We start from the raw sequence: 19943 nt of genomic DNA on the forward strand, positions 1-19943 counted from the left end.
ATATTTTCAATTATGCCCCATATAGCAGTAGCCAAATTGAGGTTGATGGGAGATTACAAGTGTAAGTGGTTCACAAAAGGATCACTCTATTCCCAGGTAATGAAAAAAATTATGAAAAAAAGGTGGAGAAACATTTCTCTAACACTTGAAAACTGAAAATCCTTATAAGGGGCCAGTAATTTATTTAATACATTTTATACTTTGTTGGTTTGACTCTTCATTAGCTTAGGGCTCTCTTCTAGGATTTGTTTGCTGTTAATTTCAATAAGGTTTGGAATTTTTCTTGTAATGTTTCAGTTTGTATTTTGTACTAATGTCTGAATTCTAAAAATATTATTTTCTAAATTCTTTTGATTTGAACATAGTATTTACTGTATATATTTTATATTTTTGTCATTTTTATATGGTGAGGCTGGGGGTGTTAGATTATTTGAGGACTTCTGGGGAGCAGGGGCTAGATTTATTTGTACTTTTGAGGCACATTGAAATTAGCCTTCAGTATTTCCTTTTTCATCTTTATGGGTTGTCATATAAAGAGATGAAATTAAAAAAAAATCACACCATTGTTATTAATATCTGAAGGTTAACCTTGAAGTGCTTATTTGGGCAAAGCTCCCAGTTATAACAATGGTTATTTTGCCTGAGTAAGGACAGAACAAAAACTTCAAGACTTGGCTCCAGGTTTGAATCTGATATTAGTGTGATCAGCAAACCTTTTAAGCTTTAGCACTGCCCCCAGCCCCAACTTGGTATGGCCACTAAAACCAGATTTTGGACAATTGGCATGTTGAACTATTATTGTGCTTACAACTGAACTGGTCCTTTTTGTTCATTTTAACCTCTTGTGCATTACATCAAACTTTTCACTAGTATGATTAGTGATCTAATATTATAATAAACAAGATCAACAAAATTATACTGTCAGATTTTCATCAGTGACTTTCTTCCCATTGTATAGTTAATGAACATTTAAAATTTGTTAGGAATACTTACATTACATTTAAAAGACCGAGCCTTTCCCCATTGCCTCCTCCCTGTCAGAGCCTTTCCCCTCTTCTGCAGTCTTTCCCTGCTGAGGAGAAGGGCTCCAGCAATGGGGAGCTGACAACATCTTTTCCCACTGCCTGAGTCTTTCCCTCCAGCGAGGAAGGGCTCCATCAGCAAGGAAGTAGTGGGACACTACACTGCTAAAAAATAGCAGTGTAGATGGGAAGCACAGCTTGGGCAAGTGGAGAGCCATTAGGGTGTGTACTTGGGCATGTCTTTACTCACCTAAGCCAGGCCTCCACCATTCAATGCTGCTCTTCATACCTGCGGTGGTGGAGCTATGTTTATGTACACTACATGCTGCCTAAAGAAGCATGCAGTGTGTAGACATATTCTCAAGCGCCAACTGCTATCTGTGAGCCTCATCAGCAGTCTCAGCCAAGGGGCCAAGAAATGAATGAACATTGAGAAGGAACTACTTTTTCTCTTCTAGAGTTTGTTTTTTCACTTCAGGATTAAGGTACATTGGCAGGCAACAGGAAGAAGAGAAGACTAAATTCTTCAATCACCTTTATCCAGCATCTTTCACAAACACTAAACTCACACAAAAATATTTTACTGTGATATATAATATAACTATGCATTTTGCAACACAAAGTGGCACAGTTACTCTTTGACATATCCGTGTAACTCTCATAGTGGTAACATTAATGTGGTCAGTTGCTGGAAGTCAGGACTGTGCATTTAAAGTATAGACATTGCTGTGTGTCCTGGAACAGTATAAGTCATTAACCTCTCGGCACCTCAGTTTACCCACCACTAAAGTTCATATAATTTTATTTACCTACCTTAAGAAAGTATTGCCAGACTTTATTAAATAACTAAAATTTGCAAGAGCATTGAAAGATGTGATATAAGAAAAAAATATAGTTAAATAACAATTATGAAGACGATTATAATTACATAAAGGAAGGAATACGCTAGTAACATTTGTAAAGAGATAGTATACTTTAAATAACTCAAAGATTTAGATCTTACTGATAGAGAAATGTGTAAAAAATGAGGTTTTCTTAAAACATTTAAGAAAATCTCTCTTGAGATAATCAAGATGCCAAAGATTTAAACTTACTGTTAACAAAGACAGCAAATCTTAAGAATGATAGGTAACGTTCACCCTCTATTGGATTCCATCCAATGTCAGGATATCCTTTAGCTACCAGCATAGGGCAGCTCTGAAGCCCACAACCAGCCAAGTAGGTGACAACCTGTTAAATATAAGCATCTGTAGTATTAAACATTTGTTATATTTTAGTTTTGACATACATTTCTAAAAATGTTATCAATGTTTGAAACAAAATAGATCAGAAAAAAATTACAAGATGTTTTTATATAGCAAATGTTTTGACTTGCCTCTGAGAAACAATGTGATTATGCTTAACATTGCATCAATTAATTTTTCTAGCTCTCAGTTTTCTAAATCAAATAATGAAAAACCTAAAGCCCTTTTATTTTTAAGATGGCCCATTTACATGATGAGAACATCCATAAAACAATTGACAGTGTTTTAATTTGGGAGGTGAAAAATCAAATGAACCTTTCAGAAGAAGTTGGAAGTTATTTATAGTAAGATATAGTGAATAGTCTTACCTCCTTCAAAACATGGGCCATAGAATTTTACTGTTAACTTCTAATGTGTACCATACTGCAGGATAACATGAGATGGTAAGGAAGGAAGGAAAAGAAGGAAAGAGAAGCAGTAGTTCTCTCTCCCAGGATTTTTCAAATAGTATATTTATGATAGAAAACCATGTCTTTGAGCATTTTATCCTACTGTGGGTCTCAACCATCAATCTGTGGGCTAATATTTTTTCACTATAATCCTCAATTCTAATTAATATATATATATATATTATATATACATACAAAAATATTAAAAGAATGTTAAGGTTGTAAGTCACACACTCAAAAGTTTGGAAAAGGCCAAAATTAAGGTTGCCTGTACAACCTTAATTTGCACTGCCAATCCTAACCCAAGCTGTATGCATTATGATACCATCTTTAATTACATGAACACATTTCTTTTCCCACAGGACTTCTGCCTCAGTATATAGGATGGACAGTGCTCATATAATCAATATTTCATTTTATCTTAATCATGTGTGACCTTATTTACTGTGCCCCATCCAAACCCTGCATTGAATACACAATTATTAATTTCCTCACGGGTTTTTCTATGGTGCTCACTACTCTAGTACGGGGGTGGGAAAACTATGGCCCGCGGGTGCTGGGTCAGGGGCCGGAACACGCAGCTCAGCCCTGCTCTGGCGCTCCAGTGGGGGCACAGGGTCAGGGCCACACCACGCAGCTCCCGGAATCCGCGGCATGGGCCCGCTCCAGCTCCTACGTGCTCCAATGGGAGCTGCAGGGGCAGTGCCTGCGGATGGGGCAGTGTGCAGAGCCGCCTGGCCACGTCTCTGCATAGGAGCCGGAAAAGGGACATGCCACTGCTTCCGGGAGCCACTTGAAGTAAGCACCACTCAGAGCCTGTATCCCCTGAGCCTCTCCCCATGCTTCAACCCCCTGCCCCAGCCCTGATTCCCCTCCCACTCTCAAAACACCTCAATCCGAGCCCAGAGCACCCTCCTGCACCCCAAACCTCTCATCCCCAGCCCCACCCCAGAGCCTGCACCCCCAGCCAGAACCTGCAGCCCTTCCTGAACCTCTGATCTCCCTCCCGCCCTCCAAACCCCTTGGTCCCAGCCCAGAGCACCCTCTTACACCCCAAACTCCTCACCCGCACCCCCACCCCAGAGCCCGCACCCCGTCCTGCAACCCAACCCCAATTTTGTGAGCATTCACAGCCCACCATACAATTTCTAGTTCCTAGTTCTAGGGCCCTCAGAACAAAAAGTTTGCCCACCCCTGTTCTAATACCTAAACCGTTCACAAACATTAATAAATTTATCATCAGAACACTGCTGTAACAGGAGGCAGTGTTATTATCCCCATTTTACACATGGGGAACTGAACCACTGAGGGATTAAGACCAAAATTATCAAAAATGTCACCTAATTTTGGGTGCCCATGTTGAGACACATAAGTCCTGATTTTTCAGAGTAATTGGCAATTTTATAGCATTTTATATGTTGAAAACACAGCTCCAACCGACTTCAGTTACTGTTGTGAGCATTCAGCACGTCTGTACATGTGGACCCAAAGGTCTCAAGTTGGGCTACCAGAAAATGAGAAACACAAAGCAGACAGAAGAAATTTGGTCTTAAATGACCTGCCCAGCATCACATAGGAACTCTATGGCAAAGGCAGGGATAGAATCCAATTCTGGAGGGCAGCATTCAACTGCCTTTATCATGAGACCGTCCTTTCTCTTCCTGCAATCTCCTGCATTTTCACTTCATGCCTTCCAACTTTGCAACCAGTGAGACAGGGATCCTATAGACAATGTCATTTATTATACAATCTTTATTGATTCCCAGAAGATGGTCCATCCTCTCTAGCATTTCCTAACTTTTGAATGCTTGACTTTACAACCTTAATGTTCTTTTCACATATTTTTGCATATAATTTTCTAATTTTTTTAAAAAGCAAAATGAGGCAACAGAAATTACACCATGTGGAATCACACTGATCCCCCACATGGGTTATCAGTAGGATTTGGACCTTCCAATCCACAGCACAGATCTCTGCCACTTGAGCTAATAGAGTAATTTAATAGCAGTAGGCTGTTATCGTCTATGTCAGAGGTTCTCAAACTGTAGTCTGTGGACCACCAGTGGTCCGCAAGCTCCATTCAGGTGGCCTGCGGATAGTTCCCTCTAAGGTGTGCACCTGGGCAGCTGCACACAAGAGAATAAAGGGCCACCCACCTAATTAGTAGAGCCGCGCAGGTGAAGAAGTCTTCACTGAGCAGGTGCGAACTGTGATTTTTCAGAGGCTTATATCTTGGCCAAATTTGGATGAATTTTCACAGGGATAACATATGATATATCCCTGAGACCAAGGTGATCCCATCACAGCCTACTTTCAAGTCCCTGTTTCAAAGCAAGGAGGCACTAGAGTTTCTCACTTAAATAGTTGAAAGATTTATTATTACTATTATTTTTAACAAGGACAAAGCAATGTATTTTCCCCAAATCTCATTTGGGAAGCAGCTTGACCATTTCAGCCAAAACTGAAAAAAAAAAAATAGCTTGAGACATATACCTGTTTGAAAATTTCAAACCAAATAGTTAGTTTTGCAAAGTTATAAGACCTGAAAGTAGAGACTTATAATGGGAAGTCTCAGGCAGCCTTAGCTATAGACATAACTTCCTGCATTGTCTGTAATTTGTTTGTTCTATTGAGTTATGTACTGAATATACAGTGGAATGTGATCACATAATATTCGGGAATTTAATCAGGGGATACTGAAGAAATTAGAAATGAAATCCTAGCATGCTTTAATTTTACTTAAAAAAAGACATTTAGGGTAATTAAGGATCCGGACATCAACAAGGCAGAAAGTGTGTTGCTCCAATTTGGGGCAGATTACTGGTGCATGTTTAAGACTTTAAATTCCAAGACAGCTTTTTGGAGCACAAAACCCAATAAAGTTTCAAATTTTTAGAATTCCAATATTCAAGTGGATTTCAAATCAGGCAAATCCAGTTCACTCATGCCTATTTAAAACAATACCTATTTTTTAAAGATCTTTTATTTTACCCTACCCTTAATAACTAGTTACATAGCTTTGCTATAAAAAGAACATAGAATTGGAGCAGTTAGCCTGCCCTTAATATCACGCTGCCCTTTAATAACTATAAATAAGAGGAGTCAGGAAGATTTCCCCTCTGCCCTACATTACTGCAAGATGAGAAAGGGATTGTTGCAGCATAATCAAATAATTAATAAACCTTTATTGCAAAACCCAGCCTCATTATGGCATGATCTGACTAGAAGGAGACAGAAAGAACATAGAGCAAAATAAAAATAGCTAATAATAAGCACTTACCTTTTCCAGGTCTGGCTCTTCCAAAGCTAGTGCAAGCTCATTATTGTCCATTACAGAAGCAGCTGCAACATCTAGTGGAGTGGAACCCCTCATAGAAGGAGATGCTGGAGAAAAATATGATAATACATAGTAATTAAAATTATTTAGGTTTCAGAGTAACAGCCGTGTTAGTCTGTATTCGCAAAAAGAAAAGGAGTACTTGTGGCACCTTAGAGACTAACCAATTTATTTGAGCATGAGCTTTCGTGAGCTACAGCTCACTTCATCGGATGCATACCGTGGAAACTGCAGCAGACTTTATATACACACAGAGAATATGAAACAATACCTCCTCCCACCCCACTGTCCTGCTGGTAATAGCTTATCTAAAGTGATCATCAGGTTGGGCCATTTCCAGTACAAATCCAGGTTTTCTCACCCTCCACCCCCCCACACAAATTCACTCTCCTGCTGGTGATAGCCCATCCAAAGTGACAACTCTTTACACAATGTGCATGATAATCAAGTTGGGCCATTTCCTGCACAAATCCAGGTTCTCTCACCCTCTCAGCCCCCTCCCAAAAACCACACACACAAACTCACTCTCCTGCTGGTAATAGCTCATCCAAACTGACCGCTCTCCAAGTTTAAATCCAAGTTAAACCAGAACATCTGGGGGGGGGGGAGGGGTAGGAAAAAACAAGGGGAAATAGGCTACCTTGCATAATGACTTAGCCACTCCCAGTCTCTATTTAAGCCTAAATTAATAGTATCCAATTTGCAAATGAATTCCAATTCAGCAGTTTCTCGCTGGAGTCTGGATTTGAAGTTGTTTGCTTGTTGGTGAGTATTTGCTTCAGGTTGCGGGGCTGTCTGTAGGCAAGGACTGGCCTGTCTCCCAAGATTTGTGAGAGTGTTGGGTCATCCTTTAGGATAGGTTGTAGATCCTTAATAATGCGTTGGAACCTGAAGCAAATACTCACCAACAACCACATACCACACAACAGAACCACTAACCCAGGAACTTATCCTTGCAACAAAGCCCGTTGCCAATTGTGCCCACATATCTATTCAGGGGACACCATCACAGGGCCTAATAACATCAGCCACACTATCAGAGGCTCGTTCACCTGCACATCCACCAATGTGATATATGCCATCATGTGCCAGCAATGCCCCTCTTCCATTTACATTGGTCAAACTGGACAGTCTCTACGTAAAAGAATAAATGGACACAAATCAGATGTCAAGAATTATAACATTCATAAACCAGTCGGAGAACACTTCAATCTCTCTGGTCACGCAATCACAGACATGAAGGTCTCTATCTTAAAACAAAAAAACTTCAAATCCAGACTCCAGCGAGAAACTGCTGAATTGGAATTCATTTGCAAATTGGATACTATTAATTTAGGCTTAAATAGAGCCTGGGAGTGGCTAAGTCATTATGCAAGGTAGCCTATTTCCCCTTGTTTTTTCCTACCCCTCCCCCCCCCAGATGTTCTGGTTTAACTTGGATTTAAACTTGGAGAGCGGTCAGTTTGGATGAGCTATTACCAGCAGGAGAGTGAGTTTGTGTGTGTGGTTTTTGGGAGGGGGCTGAGGGGGTGAGAGAACCTGGATTTGTGCAGGAAATGGCCCAACTTGATTATCATGCACATTGTGTAAAGAGTTGTCACTTTGGATAGGCTATCACCAGCAGGAGAGTGAATTTGTGTGGGGGGGTGGAGGGTGAGAAAACCTGGATTTGTACTGGAAATGGCCCAACCTGATGATCACTTTAGATAAGCTATTACCAGCAGGACAGTGGGGTGGGAGGAGGTATTGTTTCATATTCTCTGTGTGTATATAAAGTCTGCTGCAGTTTCCACGGTATGCATCCGATGAAGTGAGCTGTAGCTCACGAAAGCTCATGCTCAAATAAATTGGTTAGTCTCTAAGGTGCCACAAGTACTCCTTTTCTTTTTGTAAAATTATTTAGTTTGCACTAATGAAAGTTGTGCAGCAGAGGGCAGCAGTTACACTGTAATCTAGGTCATACTCAAATATATTCATTTACAGTATGTTTTAGAGTCCCAACTCAACACAGCAAAGCTTAAGTGCTTTACTGAGTAGGGATGGACTTAAGCACATGCTTAAGTTCTGTGCGGATTCAGGGCCTACATACACTGCTTTGCTGTTTTAAAGACACAGCCAAAGCAGCCTGGGATAACAACTCATAAAAACAGTGAACTTTAGAGAAATTGAATACATGTTATATGTCCTCAGCAGAGGGAAAATTTTCATTCTATAACTCTAGAGGGAATTAAGTGCTATCAAAAGATCAACTCAAAAGTTTAAAAATGTGTATACCTTGTTGGAACATTGTGTTTCATGTCTGACAATCACCTACTATTTTTTTGTTATACTCTTAGGTTGGTAATAAGAAAGTCATTTTTTCTTGGGCCACACAATTCTAAGGCACACTAAAATTAAGAACTATGCACTTCCAGGCTTTGGGGATAGAATATGAAACTTCAAGTCATATGGTTGCACTTCAGGGAAGGATCTTTGCATTACTAAGTTTTTAAATAATAATATAATATATAGATATAGATATATATGTACCTTCCTAACCATTCATTTAGTTGGCCGTCTAGACACCAGCATTATTATGGGGGTTAAATTAAATCTTTAATTTCCAGAAATAACTGTATCAAAGGTAAGGGGCATCAAGTAATATGGTTTTCTTCCTAATTCTTTCATTATGTTTAAATAACCCAGATTAAGATTCTTCTGTTTGTAATCCAATTCACAGAACTCTAATGATAGAAAGATAGAAAACTATGTTTTTCATTAACATTAATCCAATAATTGTATTTAAACTTCAAAGAGGTCCTCACAATACCATGCCTCAGCTTGATAAACAAGTCAGACAGCAGTCTTGCGATATTGCAATATCCATGGGAGTTGGTTTCAGCAGTTAGTTACATGACATACCAAGCCCAACACTGCTGTTTTCCAGCAAGTAACTTAGATGCTCAAACATGGCCTTTTGGTTTTGGCGGCTGATTCGACAGAAGTAGCACAGGAACCGACAACAGCTTGCCACCATCTTAGGAAAAGCGATCTGCTAAAGAAGAAAATTGACAAAGCAAAAAAATATATTAATTACCAATGCTGCACAAATTCCTCTTCATGTATGCCTAACAAGAAATTATTATGACAGGACCAATGTAGTCAGTGGCTCTTATATGCATGCCTTAACCCCAGTTACTCTGGGGGGAAAAAAAAGACTTCCTTGCACCTTTCTCTTAGGTTCACTTTAACAGCAAGCCTAAAATGATGATATAAGTCATTCTGCAGAGCTTCAGGAAATTGCAAAGGGCTATACGGGAGTGAAAGAAGATGGTGTATGAACAACCATTTCTGCATCCCAAAGTGCATCACAGACTACAGTGTTTATACATTATTACATAGAAAAAATATGTTAAAAGTTAGGAAATTCCAAAATTAAGGTTGCCAGTGCAATCTTAGGCCTGGTCTACACCTGAAAATTAGATTGACCCAGCTACATAGCTCAGGGCTGTGAAAAATGCAGTGCAACGTAGTTAGGTTGACCTAGCTCCCACTGTAGAAGAAGCTAGGTTGACAGAAGATTGATTCTAAAGCACTTAGACGAGAGAAAAGTGATCAGGAACAGTTAGCATGGATTTACCAAGGAAAAGTCATGCCTGACTAATCTAATTGCCTTCTATGATGAGGTAACTGGTTCTGTGGATGAAGGGAAAGCAGTGGATGTGTTATTCCTTGAATTTAGCAAAGCTTTTGACATGGTCTCCCACAGTATTCTTGTCAGCAAGTTAAAGAAGTATGGGCTGGATGGATGCACTACAAGGTGGGTAGAAAGTTGGCTAGATTGTCAGGCTCAACGGGTAGTGATCAATGACTCCATGTCTAGTTGGCAGCTGGTATCTAGCGAAGTGCCCCAAGGGTTGGTCCTGAGGCTGGTTTTGTTCAATATCTTCATTAATGATCTGGAGGATGGTGTGGATTGTACCCTCAGCAAGTTTGCGGATGACACTAAACTGGGAGGATGGGTAGATACGCTGGAGGGCAGGGATAGGATACAAAGGGACCTAGACAAATTGGAGGATTGGGCCAAAAGAAATCTGATGAGGTTCAACAAGGACAACTGCAGAGTCCTGCACTTAGGACGGAAGAATCCAATGACCGCTACAGACTAGGGACCGAATGGCTAGGCAGCAGTTCTGCAGAAAAGGACCTAGGGGTGACAGTGGACGAGAAGCTGGATATGAGTCAACAGTGTGCCCTTGTTGCCAAGAAGGCCAATGGCATTTTGGGATGTATAAGTAGGCGCATTGCCAGCAGCTCGAGGGACGTGATCTTTCCCCTCTATTCGACACTGGTGAGGCCTCATCTGGAGTAGTGTGTCCAGTTTTGGGCCCCACACTACAAGAAGGATGTGGAAAAATTGGAGAGAGTCCAGCGAAGGGCAACAAAAATGATTAGGGGTCTGGAACACATGACTTATGAGGAGAGGCTGAAGGAACTGGGATTGTTTAGTCTACGGAAGAGAAGAATGAGGGGGGATTTGATAGCTGCTTTTAACTACCTGAAAGGTGGATCCAAAGAGGATGGATCTAGGCTATTCTCAGTGATAGCAGATGACAGGACAAGGAGTAATGTCTCAAGTTGCAGTGGGGGAGATTTAGGTTGGATATTAGGAAAAACTTTTTCACTAGGAGGGTGGTGAAACACTGGAATGCATTACCTAGGGAGCTGGTGGAATCCCCTTCCTTAGCAGTTTTTAAGGTCAGGCTTGACAAAGCCCTGGCTGGGATGATTTAGTTGGGGATTGGTCCTGCTCTGGGCAGGGGGTTGGACTAGATGACCTCCAGAGAGGTCCCTTCCAACTCTGATATTCTATGATTCTATTATATGATTCTAAGATCCTTATCTTGCATGTGTCTTTTATTACATCATCACATAGTATTTTAGCCACAGGACCCCTGCCTCATTCAATGCACAAGATGGACGGTGTTCACTTAATGAGCACATATTGAATGTTTTGTTTTATCTTTATTGTTCAGTGTGGAGCTCCATGCCTTATTTACTGCACACCATTCAAACCCTGCTGTAAAGAGAGAATTATTAACCACCTCATGGGTGTAGCGTCTGAGTGCTTCAAAAACATTAGTCGATTTACTTCCAGAAGACGCCTGTGAGGCACAAGATAACATGATCCCCATTTTACAGATGGGGAACTGAAGCACACAGGGTAGGTCTACACTGCAGTTAAACACCCATGGCTGGCCCATGTCAGCTGACTCAGGCTCATGGGGCTCATGCTAATGGACTGTTTAATTGCAGTGTAGATGTTTAGGTTCGGGCTCAAGCCTGAACATCTATACTGCAATTAAATAGCACCTTAGCTGGAGTCCCGCAAGCCCGAGTCAGCTGACACAGGCCAGCTGTGGGAGTTTAATTGCAGTGTAGACCTACCCAGGCAAGCTAAGGTCAAAATTTTCCCACTAATTTTGGGTGCCCAAACTGACATACCTAGGACCTGATTTTTCAGAGTATTAAGCATTATATAGTACTAATATTTCAAAGTACAGCTTCCACTGACTTCACTTGTAGTTGTGAGTTGTAAATATTATAGCTGTCCAGTGTTGTGGTACACCAAACGTCTATGGGTAGCATGCCAGGTGTACTGTGAGTTGGAGGCAAGCACTGAAGGTGCTTCAGCTGGGAGACCCTGCGGGCACTAGTGCTGATGGGTCCTAGTAACCATTCAGCCATCTGACTGAAGTGAAAGGGTATTTTACTAGGACAGACAAAAAAGGGAAATACCCTAGGAACAGTAAATACCCTCTGAACAGTGGCTTAAACATTTACAGCTCAAAGAATGACAAAGTGGTTCTTATGTGGGCTCCTGAGGGCAGCCCAGTGAAGGATTAGAGCTCTTCAGGCCCAGTGCCTAGGGTTCCCTCACTAGTCCAGGCTTCTGTTCAAAGCAGAGAGGAGTTTCCCGGCTATGATCGTTAGCAGTGTGTCTCTTATTGGAGCTCCACTGTACTGACTTCCAACCCACTCCTGCACAGACCTGCTCCCAGCTGCAATGTCCAGCAGTAACTCTCTGTTCCGTTCGTGATCCTCTGACTTGTACTGCAGCCTCCTGTATACTAGGGTTGCCAACTCTCCAGGATTGTCTTGGAGTCTCCAGGAATTAAAGATCAATCTTTAATTAAAGATTATGTCGTGATGAAACCTCCAGAAATATATCCAACCAAAATTGGAGACCCTACTCTACACACAGTTTCCTGAGGTTCTCTCCCTGCATCCAGTTTCCTGTTGTTCTTGGCTTACCATGCTGCCGCTACTTCCCCAAAAGTGCTAACTCCTTAGAGTTTCTGACCCCTCCTCCTACCTGGACCGGGGAAAGCAATGTGTGGTGGGAAAGATTTTGACAGGGATGGTATCACCTGCTTAAATGCTCAACACTTCTGCAAATCAGACCTTAGGGTCTCAAGTCAGGCACCCAGAAAATAAGAAATACACACTTAGAGAAATCTGAGACAAGTTTTTAAGTGACATGACTAGCATCACATAGCTGCTCTGTAGCAGAGGCAGGGGAGGGATAGCTCAGTGGTTTAAGCATTGGCCTGCTAAACCCAGGGTTGTGAGTTCAATCCTTGAGGGGGCCATTTAGGGATCTGGGTCAAACACTGGGGACTGGTCCTGCTTTGAGCAGGGGGTTGGACTAAATGACCTCCTGAGGTCCCTTCCAACTCTGATATTCTATGATTCTATATAATTCAATTCTCCAGGACAGTTTTCAACTGCCTTAACCATAAGACCCTCTTTTCTCTTCCTGCAGCCCCCTGACTCATTCACTACACAAATAAAGCAGGTATGCTGTAGATAGCCTTCTTTATTAAGCAACCCTGATTTATCTCCAGAGCAGGTCTTCTCTGTGCACTGAAAGAAGCAGCTGTTTAGAGGAAAAATATAATATGTGATCAGGTAATTAATGGCTGTATTGTAATGCTTACGCACGAGAGGGACAAATTCAGGTTGCACAGGCAATCTTAACTCTGGCATTTCCTGACTTTTGAGCATTTGACTTTGCAACCTTAAAAATGTTCTTCTACTCAATTTTGTGTCCAACACAAATATATGGTCATTCGTTATGCAGTCACTTCCAGGGTGCAAATAGGGTTGCCAATTCTCCTGGTTTGTCTGGGAGTCTCCCAGAATTGGACTCAATCTCCCAGGGGCTACCAAAGTCAATCCAGAGGATTTTAGGCCACTAAAAGTCAGGTGGCACAGTGGGGGCTAAGGCAGGCTCCCTATCTGCCCTAGTTCTGCCGTCTGCTTCCAGAAGCAGTGCATGTCCGGCAGCAGCTCCTAGACAAAGGCACGGCCAGGGGGGGTCTCTTCACGCTGCCCCCATCCCTTGTGCCGACTCCGCAGCTCCCATTGGCCGGGATCAGGGAACCGTGGCCAATGGGGGCTGCAGGGGCAGTGCTTGCAGGCAGGGACAGCATGCAGAGCCACCTGGCCACCCCTGAGCCTAGGAGCCACTGCCAGACATGCCGTCACCTCCAGGAGCCGCCGGAGGTAAGAACCACCCAGCCCGAACCTGCACCCTGAACCCTCTCCTGCACCCAAACTCCCAGCCCTGAGCCCCTCCTACATCCAAACTCTATCCCAGAGCCTGCGCCCTGCACCCCCTCCTGCACCCCAACCCCCATCCCAGTCCACTCCTGCACCCAAACTCCCTACCAGAGCTCGAACCTCCTCCCGCACCCCAACCCTCCTGTCTCAGCTCTGAGCCCCCTCACACACTGAAAATCCCACCTGGAGCCCACAGGCTTAGCCCAGAGCCCCCTCCCACACTCCAAACCCCTTGGCTCCACCCCCCAACACAGAGACCACATCCTGTCTTATATCCCAACCCCCTGCCCCAGCTCTGTTAAAGTGAATGAGGGTGGGGGAGAGTGAACGATGGAGGGAGGGGGGCTAGAGTGAGTAGGGATGGAGCCTTGGGGAAGGGTGAGGGAAGGGGGTGAGGCAAGGGCATTTGGATTTGTGCCATTAGACAGCTGGCAACCCTAGGTGCAAAGCAGCAGCCATTCTGCACCATTCTTGCAGACATACCCCTCCCCTATCTGAACTTTTAAGGGCCAGCAGCAGGACACACACGGCTGGAGGCCTGCATCACTGGAATTCATTCTTTTTCAGGGCGCAATATAATATATATATTTAATTAGTTTAACTTTTATTTTATTTCTTGTGGTTGTGACAAAGTGACAACATTGCTGCTAATATTTATGGAGGCAGCAGTGTTTCTTCAATGCCACCTATTGTTCATGGTTCAGGTAAATAATAGGCTCGGACTAAGTCAATAATATTCAGAAGTAATAACAGCAGATTGTGAGCATTGGAACTAGAACATTCAGGGGTTTGTTTAATAACCAATGTGCATATTCCTAAAAATTGATGGTGATTCTTTTCAACAAGTAAGACCCTTATTCATCAGATGATAGAACTGTGAAAAAATTCCCACTACTTATGAAGCAATACATAAAATATAAATTTGGGGTTTTTTAAATGTTCATGACGACATTTAATATTTTGGGGGGTTGCATCTGTGAAAATGAAAAATAGTTCTGTAGGTGAGGAATTGTTACTTTGTTACTGAAAAATAAAATAAAGAACATCGTTATAAAAATGGTCAAAAATATTTTCCTAGGGGAAACAAACTCGGAAAAACTTGCCTTTTTGTCCCTAATGACATTTTTCCTGTTGGCATCAAGTCTGTGTTCCAGAATGATTTTTTTAATTTATTCTTTATCAAAGCCACATGAAAATCTCATGTTTATTATGCATGTACTGTAATTACTGAGGTGAAAACTCTGAAGTACTAATACAGCTCTATCTGGTAGTAAAAGCACGAGAACAGTAAGACTCCAACTTACAGGGCAAGTCTGGTCAATACCAGAAACCATTAGCTTCTTTCCCACTGTCAGCTTAATACATTGATCTTCTACAGCTGTTATACTAAGCAAACAGTTATATTTTTCAATGGGCAGGCAGCAAAATACCACACTGATCAGTTAGTCTCCTAAAGTTATGTCTACAACATATTGTGTGATACTGGCAGTTAAAACAAATTCTTTTAACACATGCAGAGTTTTGCAGGGACTGATTTGCCGCTGCTGTAAATGGTCAAAGTTCCATTAACTTCATGGAGCTATGACAATGTACACCAACTGAGGATCTGCCGAACCATCTTGAATACTGTATATTTTGCAATGCATGCACACTGGAATCCATTAACATGTAACCTTTTGAGCATTCCCGCACCTTGATTCTCCTCTCACTTATAAAAAACCAGCACAAGATCAGAATCAGATCCTATGTTTGTGTGACATACACCTATAAAGCCAGGAAATGTGGCCCTCCACAGGCATCACCACTTGGGTTGGTTTCAAAAATGGGTAGAATGAGTTTTGTCATAGAGATGGAATAGGTAAAAAAAAAAAAAAAAGATGGTCATGTTTCTACTTCTTTGTTTCAGATGTCACAAGGGGGGCTTCCAAATGTCAAATATGGTTTCCATCAGAGGTGGTGTAAACATATTTACATAATTCATGGGTGGATAACTGGGCAACTACTGTCAAAGCTGACTGCGTGTTATTCAAAATTGTATCTATCTCAGCCACTAGCAATGGCATCCAAAAAAAAGCTGCATTTTGGCAAACTCTGAGTCTAGCAAAGATCAGATAGAAGCCAACATACTGCACTATCTAACAAGTTTCATGGCTTACCTCCCAAAGTCCTCCCACTGAATTTGCTTGCACTGACAAAATCAATGTTTTAACAGCAGTCTGAGACTTTTAGTTTATTAAGCTGGCACGTTTTGCTTATTGCCTCAAGCTAGTAGAGCACGACTCCCACAATACATATATGAAGTGTAGTGGTGGCTGTGTTGGTCCTAGGATATATGTGAGCCAAGGTGGGTGAGGTAATATATTTTCTTGGACTAGCTTCTGTTGGTGAGAGAGACCAACAGAAGTTGGTCCAATAAAAGATATTACCTCACCCCCTTGTCTCCCACAATACATGGCAGTCCTTATCTGTGACATATCCCCTCCCTTTAGGGCTCCTGAATAGATGAATGATTTCTGCATTCTCCTTGCTTGTTTCAAAGATGTAAGGATTATATTTCTCACTATCTTTATTTTTTCCACAATTAAAAACCACAGTTCTTGCTCTCCTGGGCCTTAGATTTTGACTTCTTTCCCTTTCTTTTTATAAAAAAATAAAACAAAAAACTACCTTAACTAATAATTGTGGAGGACATCAGTGTAAGTGAAGCCTTCAGCTTTCCTGTGAAGTCTTTGATATGACTTGATCACCTTCTAATAACTGCCAGCAACAATTTTGTTTTCCCTCAATTTTCTTTAGATCTTTTCATAACTTGTGTTACGTATTCCATACAGTGACATGCATCATTTTAGGTTTCTTACAATGACAGCCTACCTGCTAAGCAAAATATTGAAAATATACTTGGGCTCCCACTATGCTTTTATTTGATGCAGAGATACAATAAATAAGGAGTTCTCAACCAGGGGTACGCAGAGGTTTTCCAGGGAGTACTCAATCTAGATCACTGTTTCTCAATGTGGGGGCTGCAGCTCACAGTGGGATCTTGGGACAGGTTTAGGGGGATCACAAGTGCAGGATCGGCATTAGGAGGTGGCAACCAGAGCAACCGCCCCAGGCCCCATGCAACAGGGGCCCCCGCAAAGCTAAGTTACATGCTTCAGCCCTGCTGCCTGCAGCTTGGGCTTCAGATAAGGCTCACAAGTGAAAAACAGGCTCAAGTATCACACTGAAATGTAAGTACAATATTTATATTCCAATGGATTTATTTTATAATTATATGGTAAAATGAGAAAGTAAGCAATTTTTAAGGTAATTAACTTCACAGTAATAGTGCACTGTGACACTTTTGTCTTTTTATGTCTGATTTTGTAAGCAAGTAGTTTTTAAGTGAAGTGAAACTTGGGGGTATGCAAGACAAATTAGACTCCTGAAAGTGGTACAATAGTCTAGAAAGGTTGAGAACCTCAGCAATAAGTCACTGGATTGATGTTCTCTTTAACAAAGGTCTATGTGGGCCATACCACTCTCTCTATTTTTCCTTGTTCCCAATTAAATGAATCAATGCCTCAATACTGTGCCAGAGGACTTTGTGCTATTGGAAGTGCTATCTTTCAGATAAGAAGCAAAGGTGAGGTCCTGACTAGTGTTAGGTGACTAAAACAAACAAACAAAAATAAAAACTTTAAAATGCAAATATCCTGAGAATAAAACCTGCAAATTTACTTCATTAGTACTCAAGACCCATTTTCTTTGCATATATTTAGGCAGCAAGTTTTTATTTTCAAGAACATTCACTGAAAAAAATGCCTAAAAATCTTAGCAAGAATTTGAGTATTTACATTAGAAGTGCACTGTTTGCAAAACAGACTTGTCAAATAGTTACAAATAGTTGGATATAATTTGTGAGCAGAAAAGAAGACCCCTCTAAATTATAAATCTTATGTCCTTAATTTTATAGATGGGGAAATTGTGGCACAGGGAGGGGAAGTGCCTTCCTCAAGGTCACCCAGCAGGCCAGCTGCAGAGCTGGGAATAGAATACAGGTCTTCTGAGTCCCAATCCAGTGCTTTTTATTCCCTAGGCCACATTGCTTATATGTTTATACATATACACCATATGCTTGAGTGAAATATTTGCTACCACAAAATTTAAAAAAAAACAAAAAACCAAGAGAACACCGCTTTACAATAATATTATGGCAGAGACACAATCCTACAAATAGATGGAATTTGGAAATTCAAAATTAAGACTGTTTTAATTAACCCCATCGTGCAGCTGCTTTCAGTGTTAGCAGTGCAGCCCTTTACCAGTTGTACATGTTTTATGTTTTATCCTGTGTAAGGCTACTTAGTCTACAAGGACATTCAGTTACATACAAACATATAAAAATTAGCTTTACATAGTAACAAACCTCCGTAAAGCACTCAGAATGCATTATTCCTAAAGATGGAACTATATGAAAAGAGGATTGTACATTATGATACAAAGAAAAGGAGCACTTGTGGCACCTTAGAGACTAACCAATTTATTTGAGCATAAGCTTTCGTGAGCTACAGCTCACTTCATGCATCCAATGAAGTGAGCTGTAGCTCACGAAAGCTCATGGTCAAATAAATTGGTTAGTCTCTAAGGTGTCACAAGTACTCCTTTTCTTTTTGCGAATACAGACTAACACGGCTGTTACTCTGAAACCTGTCATTATGATATAGTTTTTCATATCAAACCTAGCAGATCATCTTCTATAATGTTAGTCAGCTTTCTTATATTATCACAAGGAATTACTTTCAATTCTTAACATTAATTCATATCTGATGTCATCCCACTTAGATAAATAATACAGGTATGCATAGCCCATAAACAACATCCTTCTTTCTCTGTGACTGCTTCCTATTACACATCTTAATAGGTTTTTGCTGATGTTCAAGAGATAAAACTAATGATAAAATACTTGGGAAATTACCTGAGATTTATCTCCTCCAAGCACATTTACCATCACTTCCATAACTGTCTCATGCATACCAAGGATTCTCATTAAGTTAGGATGCTGATAAAACACCTTGTTGTTCATTATATCCCTAAATTGGGGGGAAAGTCAATAATGCATTTTAAAAAATCATATTTTCATTTAAATTATCAAAACAGATATTTCAGAAATACAGAATATGTGTTTCAGTGGATAGCATTATTCATATTTCAAGAGTCATTACAAAATGATCATTTTCAGCTCTGAGTTTTTACCACAATAGTGGAATTGTTTGACACTTCTCACACATTAATCATTTTCTTATTTGGCATCAGTTTTCTTTAATTTGATATGAAATATTATGCATCTAATATGCTGATTCCAACTTGAAACACTGCTTTAAACAATTTTTACTTCTGGTCTCCTTGAAGAAAAGACACATTGTATAATGGTCAAAGCACACGATCGTGAGTCAAGAACCGTGGTTCTATTCTTGTTTCTGCCACATTTGTAAAATGGAATTGATAGTTCTTACCTACCTCACAGTGGTGTTTCTGAAGTTTACATCATTAATGTTTGTAACACTTTGAGGTACTTTAAGGGAAGATGCTTTCGGAGTGCAGTACATTTGGAATACATTTTGTACAGCCTCCTTAAGCGGGGATATTTTAACATTTTTACTTTGAGTCCTCTTCATACATATCCTAGCTCTCACGACACTTTATAGGACACAATAGTTTTCCTGGAGATGCAATGGCCCATTGGATATTGCTGGCATTTTAGAAAAAACAGTAAAAAAAACCTGCTTTAGAGGAACATAGAAGACTGGGAATAGGAGTAGGACATGATCTACCTCTTCCAAAAAGGGCTACTGGCAACTTCAATTTCCAAAAGGCTTGATCCAGGCTCACTGAAATCAAAGGCAAAGTGCCCATGGACTTTAATGGTACAGGATCAGGGCCAAATTGGGAACCACTGTCTTACAGTAATCTGCTAGATACCATATAATGAATTGCTAAATTCAACAAAAAGAACAATTTCTTTGCAGAATAAAATAATAATAATAATAATAACCAGACAGAAGGTAAAGGAAAACTTTACATCTGTTGTAAGGGAAAGAAACACCATGTTCAGCTTGTATCAATTCTTGCCTAACGAAGAGTCTTGGAAGATACTATTCAGAAACATTAGGACCATCATCTTGCTTTCTTTCTCTAAATAAAATATTTTCATTCAATTGACTTTCTAATTTTTAAAATCTAAAATATTCTTATTTCATTTCTTACTTAAAATATATGTGACCTGTATGCACACAGAGTAAGTCAC

General features: G+C 40.7%; 1 protein-coding gene across 13 annotated transcripts in view; it reads right to left on the bottom strand.

Annotated features, from left to right (window-relative positions):
- The window catches only part of RYR3 (ryanodine receptor 3), a 581512-nt gene that overhangs the window by 232744 nt on the left and 328825 nt on the right, over nt 1–19943 (bottom strand). For 9 of the 13 annotated variants that reach the window (XR_012159473.2, XM_073348839.2, XM_073348826.2 and 6 more), the window contains 4 exons: nt 18615–18729; nt 8954–9086; nt 5996–6099; nt 2117–2252 (listed from right to left, as the gene is read on the bottom strand). Coding sequence is in view for 12 of the 13 variants with exons in the window: in XM_073348839.2 (XP_073204940.1) it covers nt 2117–2252; nt 5996–6099; nt 8954–9086; nt 18615–18729 (488 nt within the window). In the remaining variant the exon portion in view is untranslated. The remainder of the gene's footprint in view (nt 1–2116; nt 2253–5995; nt 6100–8953; nt 9087–18614; nt 18730–19943) is intronic. The other 4 variants (XM_073348831.2, XM_073348834.2, XM_073348830.2 and 1 more) reach the window with 1 other exon arrangement.

Source organism: Lepidochelys kempii, chromosome 6 (genome assembly GCF_965140285.1).
Source record: "Lepidochelys kempii isolate rLepKem1 chromosome 6, rLepKem1.hap1, whole genome shotgun sequence".
Taxonomy (NCBI): Eukaryota; Metazoa; Chordata; order Testudines; family Cheloniidae; genus Lepidochelys; species Lepidochelys kempii.